The sequence below is a fragment of the Ptychodera flava genome, chromosome 10, assembly GCF_041260155.1.
Source record: "Ptychodera flava strain L36383 chromosome 10, AS_Pfla_20210202, whole genome shotgun sequence".
Lineage (NCBI taxonomy): Eukaryota > Metazoa > Hemichordata > Enteropneusta > Ptychoderidae > Ptychodera > Ptychodera flava.
Genome location: NC_091937.1, coordinates 37,651,736 through 37,658,666, shown reverse-complemented (window position 1 = coordinate 37,658,666; position 6,931 = coordinate 37,651,736). Strand labels below are relative to the sequence as shown.

General features: G+C 37.8%; 1 protein-coding gene across 1 annotated transcript; it reads right to left on the bottom strand.

Moving 5' to 3' along the window:
• Window positions 1-1,649: 1,649 nt before the first annotated feature.
• Window positions 1,650-2,795, bottom strand: LOC139141644 (uncharacterized). Its single transcript, XM_070711233.1, has one exon. The coding sequence runs from the start codon at window positions 2,793-2,795 to the stop codon at window positions 1,650-1,652; it is 1,146 nt and encodes a 381-aa protein (XP_070567334.1).
• Between the last annotated feature and the right edge of the window lie 4,136 nt (window positions 2,796-6,931).

The following is a 6,931-nucleotide window of genomic DNA, read 5'->3' as shown; positions in this document are numbered from 1 at the left end:
TACATAGTGCACCTAACACTTAAAAGAAATATGAAAAATATGAAGATCCAATTATCCCAAATTAGTTCCAATCGTGTTACTCTCACGGTTAATATATTCAGTTGAAAGAACAGAAATGCATCTATTAGTATTAGAACTTTAAAAGTTTCAGCTCACTTCACATAATTTTACTTAACTCTTATACATCTAATTTTAAATTTTCGCGGTTACCTCTCATATCGAATTGGTGATAAAATTTGTGAATCTTGTGTAACAATTGCTGGACGACAGCATGTACAAAAAATTGTATTTCTAGTCAAATGGCAACAGTCTTGAGATGGTGTATGTGTACCTTTAAAATTTAACTTCAATCTGATTATATTACTGGGACGTTACATTGGTATCTAATGCAGAGTTGGAAAATGAATGAACTTACAGTACCATACAGCAAAGCTCTCGTTCCCGTCTATAACATCTACACTTCAAACGATGTCTATGTACCGCATTCAAGAACAAAAATTAGGTAGATTCTTCTGATTAAGTGATCGATGGAGAAACTTAGTTTTCCTTGTTAATGAGACTTTGCCAACTGTACAAGGTACGTTTTTGTGATTGTTCAAAATATCGCACTAACACTTTCTACAGCAGACACATTAAGGGGAGCTTTGCTTTGGTCCGGATATAACGAGTGATAAACATAAAATATCTTGAATAATCAATACTCTTTTCAGTGAATATTCTTTTTTATATGGTTTCCTTGTTATTTTGTTGTTTTCCATTTTACTTTGTTGTAGGTGTGTAGATGGATTTCGTTGTTTATGTAAGCTTGATACTTTTCATAACTCTGTTTTTAAAATTTTGAAGGGCATTTACATTCTCAGCTCTGCGTAAACTGTAGCCTCTGTCGTTCCAGCTGATTATCGCGTATTTTTGCGCTGTGCAAAGTGTGTATGATCTATGTCCGCGTAGGTCAGCCCTTCAGCATTGCCTGTGACATCAGCTCGTATATCATTTGACCTTTCACCTACGTCTTTTGTACTTTTGCCATCATCGTTGCACCCCTATTTATTTTTAGCAGAGTAGTGAACAACGCATTCGTGGTAGACAAAGTCGTTTGCATGCCCGACTTCCGCCCTAGCGGTATTCTTTTTTTCATCAGCGTTGACTTTTTTCCTTTTCTGTGATTCATAGTGTTTCCTTAATTCCCCCACAGAGATTTAGTCGATCATGTTTTGTATTACAGCCTTACGTTATTCATTGCTGTGTACCAAATGTATTGTCGTCCTGGCAAGTTTCGTTGATATTAATCCCGTTGGAAATTTTAAATACGTTTCTTACGAGTTTTGAGTACATCGTATCATTGTCCACTTGTTGATCAACCGTTGCCCCGTCCTGCGACACGATACTTAGGGTAGAGTAGGCGGAAGTTTCGGAATGATTGACGTCATCACCGGTGTTTGACGTCACGTATAGATTTTCGATGATCTCCGAATCACTTTTCTTTTCCAGCGATGTCAGAGTCGTTATACGTCGGCGTTTCAACAGACAAACGATTACAACTGCAAGCACGCACACTAGTAAAACTCCTCCCGCGACACCCTTGCCAACAGCTATATTCGAGTTATTTTGCGCTCTTTGGAGCGATTCCTTGTGAGTCAGAAGCACCGTTATCATGCCGGTGGTAGTGTTAATTTTGGTTCTGCACCGGGCAATGCAGTCGCTGGCAAAGGCGTATTGATAAACAACACACCAAAGGCGCTACCGTCACCCAAAGCGTTAGCTGCTCGACATTCGATCGAATGGTTACTCTTGCCTTCCCAGTCTGAGCCATCAATGATAAGCGAAGTTCCCTCGTATGTAAAATGTCCACCCTCTTTTGTGATTTTACCGTCAAAATACCAAGTAACATTTAAGGCTTTGGGGGTCGCATCTATTAAGCACTTGAACGTGGCAACGCTATCGTCACTGTGCCCGTTTGAGAAGATGTAAAATGATTCTGGGTGCAAGGTAACTTTAGGTTTATAAGTGACATTGAATGGTCCAAGGGTACAGGTACGGTCTTGCTGTAACTGGGGATGATGCATGGTACATACGAGTAGCATTGCTGATATACTATCGTCAATTGATGGATTCCACTGTGACTCAGAGAACAACAATCCGTCAGTTGTTTGCCCTTGTGATGATACGTCGAACATTTCAGCCTGGCTGCTCTTGGACCAGGATAACGTAACAGCGGGATTTCCATTTTCGGACACACATTTCAGCGTGTATGTCTCATCTTCCCGAACTATAGTTCTTGGAAGTATTTGCACAACCTGGGTATTATCAGAATCAGTCATTGTACACTGAAGATATTCATCACCGGGCATAGCATATATGATAACAGTAGCTACACTAGACTTGTCAACTGAAATAGAACCACTGTTAGTCCATGTTACTTTGCATTGGTATCGCCCACTGTCGAAGGCAGCAGTGTCTGGTGTTATATCATTTATGATCAGTTGGTAGAATTTCCTGTTGTCTTGTGAGTTTATCGCATATCTTCCATCGTAAACAACGTGCGCTGTATCTCTATTTACCAACAGAGTGTCGTTTTCACTTATGACTACGTCATTTTTGATCCATGACACCTTTATGATCGACTGCACTGTCACAGTACAGTCTAAAAGAAAACTCTTCGTAGAACCATCGTAACTCACCGTTAGAATTTTGTCTACTGGTTCTCGACTGAACACACCGTCGCCTGCAACTTCGTTTATTACCTGATGCAGGACAATCAGCAGACATGCAACTGCAGACATAAGTCTTGTTCCCATTCTGAAATGCGACGAATTCGTGATCCCAGATCTTTCCGTTTGCAAAAGTAACAAAGTGTTGCGCAGTGTCTGTTTGAGGTGCCACCTAACTTCCTTATCCGGGTCTTCCTTGTTGTCATAAAAAAGAACAGTTATATTTGTTTACATTCTAGGGTCAGCACATGACTCCATGTGAGGTCATTAAGATGATATAGTCACGATTCCTTTATAAAGTCATGTGTGTTGTGTTTGCTTTCAAGATTGAGAAATTGTCTTTCTTAACTCAAAACATACAAATTGAAATTTATTTTCATATTTCTGAAGTTTGTCAGATGTTTTCGTCAACACACACGTTAACTCAAGTCTTTATATTTCATTTTATTTACAATGATCGCACTTTTTATTCAATATACTGCGACTTACCGTCACGGACCTGCAGGATGTCAGGCTATCAATCAAACTCTCCATGGGGAAAGTTATGAGCCAACGTCAGGCGCAGTTCAGGCATTCGGGTAAGAAAAAAGTCATTATGACTGTGAAACAAATTGTAAATACAATACTACCGAAATAGTTCGACTTCATCAAATAATGCTTAAACTTCAAAACTTCTACACAGAAGTCTGTAAATTCAACAAGTAAACTCAATTGCCGGTCTTGTACTTTGAATAAAGTGAATCAATATTGATGAAATCAAATCAGCTTTATCAATGTCACAAAAGTTTGATTTATTCACACTTTGGGATCCCTTGTAGAAAGAATCGTATATGTATCAATACTTATGTTACAGACATAATTCTCCTCCACCGTGAATAATATCGTTTTGTTCCTTACTTTCGTAAAGAGAAATGAACAAGTTAGAAAGTGTGAGCGCTGCATTAATGATAGGAAAGGTGCGAAATCGAGCTTCGTTGATTGTGTTGATGGCAATGATCATTGATAGTTGACTTTGGCATAAAATTCTATTGCCTGGGACACTGATGGTGAACTGTAGAGAACGTACAAAGGTGGCAACATTACCATTAACGTCTGATTTTTAATCAGATTGACTGTCAGTCACGGAGCGCGAAGAGTTTGAGGATCACCATAGTACGGTGCTGATTGAATACTGATGTACTCGTTTATATAAAGGCATTGCTCTCTGTCTTATGTCCACAGAGGAAGTTTTAAAATATAACTCAAACCTCAAGAAAACTTAGAGAGCCACTATTTTACCATTTGAGGATTTATCTTTCACTAATTTTGTTGTTGATATCAAGAGACTATATTTTCTTGTTCTAGTCTTATAAGCATGTAGAAATAAACAGTATTCAGCTTATTAACGATATTAACGTGTGTAAATGAATTGTTATTGTTGGCGAGTGAATTCTTTTCCAGACTATAATTCTAGTGTGAACAGTCAGTAAAAGCACATTTTACACATGTTAGGACCGAATGACGATACTCAACATACATGATCTGCTCACGCGTGAATCCGAATAACATAATGAAACTTTACGTGAAATTATTCACGGTGTTGTGTGCAGTAGGTATGGTCAAGCAAAATTTGAATAATCGTTTGCAGTAAATATATGGTAATTACCTAAAATATTTAACCTGTTCAAATATTTGTTGTATCGAAAATTCGGTAGGAATAATGTAAATGTTACCAACGAACCATTTTAATGAAAATAGGCATATCACAAAATACAATGAAGTGTTTGTGAGGTCATCACGAGTATCGTGGGATAATTTGCAACAGGCGTTTGATAGTAACAAATGCTATCATTCGTTTGTTTACGTTCTAATGTTAAGATACCTGCCCTTGCAAAGATAGTAGCCAACAAAATGTCATTGCCCAGGCGATGCTGAGACAAGTGGAAGAAAGCTTAAATTATCGAACTATCTGGGCTTAATGATGTACGATCGGAAAAAGTAAAAGAAATGTTAATTTTTTCAAATGGGTTTTTTTGAATACCTACATATGAGAGTAGTCGAAAACTGGGAAAAAAGATGGGGTCACCGCGCTTGTTTTTTAACAAAATGACATTAAAAATTTACGATTTTTCACAAAATTACTAAAAATCAATAAAACGGGTCATCATTTTCATATTTATATCATGATTGCATTTTCACGTTTACACTGTAAAAGATCAAACAAATTATAAATTTAAGCTACTTTGAAGATTTTACTTACATTTCAATTAAGTTGAAAAGTCACGATATTTATTTTTAACCAAAATTGCAACAAATATGCCCCAAATTTTAGGAATGGGAGAGGGTAATTTATTAATTATTGATAGTTTCTACTAATGTCAATTTTCTCAAACTTTGCTAAATAATAGCTCTTTTTGTGAATTTTTCAAAACCACATTTTGTTCAGTAGGTCACCGAGCTCGATTTTTCACAAGTTTGCAAAATGTAACGAGGATTTATAGGTCCTGGCGATAAACCATGCTTCCAGGATTCGTCGCGCGAGGGCGTTCTTCAAATGCTGCTGACCTGCAGTGGCCTTGTCCATGCATGGTAATGACTCAAGCCTACCTGTAAACTTTAATGAGAGGGAAATGACAGAACAAAGCAAAGACTTTCAGGTTGTTCTACTTTTTAAAGTCTATATATTAATACACAGCATACAAAAAATCACGTAATGTTTATTGCCATGACGCTTATCGGTGGGGATTAGGTTGACTTCGCTGCAGGCTAAGTTGTCACGCACTACCGGAGCCAGGAGCCGAGGCCGTGAATCGTTTCCCGAATAAACGATGACAATCGTAAAGCAAGCCCACAACTGACACAAGTGTACGTCAAGATTTTCGGCTATTACACTCAAATCGACAATGCGACGGCCATTCTTCCATTCTCCGGTAGGTCTACTAGCGACACTTTCATTGGGATTGTCTTTTTAGCGAATCGGACGTCACACTTCTGACTTACGCTGTACAGGCTATGGTCATGTTGCATTTTTTATCTCTTCGCTGAATTCTCGTACCTTCCAGCGTGTTTTGAGGGCACGCTGAACATTTTCTTGTCGCGATTTTTCTCCGCGAGATAGAAAATTTCCTTTACCCGCAGACGACATTTTGTACAACGCAAAAACGTTCGGAACGTCACTATGCCCGCGTGGTTACTATGGATACATTTTTGCGCGGAAACCTGCGCAGTACGCTAATAGTTTTCCGATCGTACATCCTTAAAGTTACTGTTGCCGATGTCTGTTAAAGATAAGCTTATGACTTAATTTGTTCGCCACACCAGACACCAAAGTTCACAAAGCCATGGTAAACTACAACAAAGAGTATTGAAAGGAATCTAAATCTGCAGAAAAATACGCATTATTTACAATTTTGCTCTTCCAACTTTTCGTTTTGGGGATAACGGATAACTATGCACGTGTCAATTATCAACAGTTCTTCGCACTTACACTTTGGTTTCTTCAATGGAAACGAAATGGTTGGTAGAAATTGTTGGTAGAAAACATCGTCAATCGAATTATATTTGGTGAAAATACTCTAGAGTAAACATGTATTCTTCAAGTAACTTCTTTTGAATGTCAAATTGCTATCTGCAACTTAACAATATAATTTCAAGTTTATATGTAATGAAACCAGAAGATTGCACTTTCTATTCAATGTACCGCGACTTACTGCCACGAAGCCATTCCCAAAACGACATGCAGGATGTCAAGTTATAAGTCAAAGTTATCATGGAGAAATTTAAGAGCCAACGTAAGAGAAAAGCCATTGTGAAACAAATCAGACATAAAGAAAAGCCGATCGAATCCGTCGACTTATCAAACATCGCCAAAAATTTTGCGGAGAAGTGTCTTAATTCAACGCCGTGTAAATTATGGCTGATTGACCGTCTTGCACTTTAAAGAAAGTGAATCAATATTGATGACATCGAATCAGGTTTATCAAGGTCATAAAAGTTTGATTTACTCACACCTTGGATCCCTTACAGGGAGAGAATTGAATATGTACCATTACTCTGTTACAGAGAAAGTACCGTGAATATACTATTTCTTTTCCTATGCTAATTCTTCATAAAAGTCCATGAACAGATTAGAAACTGTAATCGATTTATTGGAGATAGGAAACGTGAGAAATCAAACTGAACTCGCACATAATTGTTCTTGTGTCAACTTTATAGAATTGACCGTTGCTAGTTACCTGTGGCAT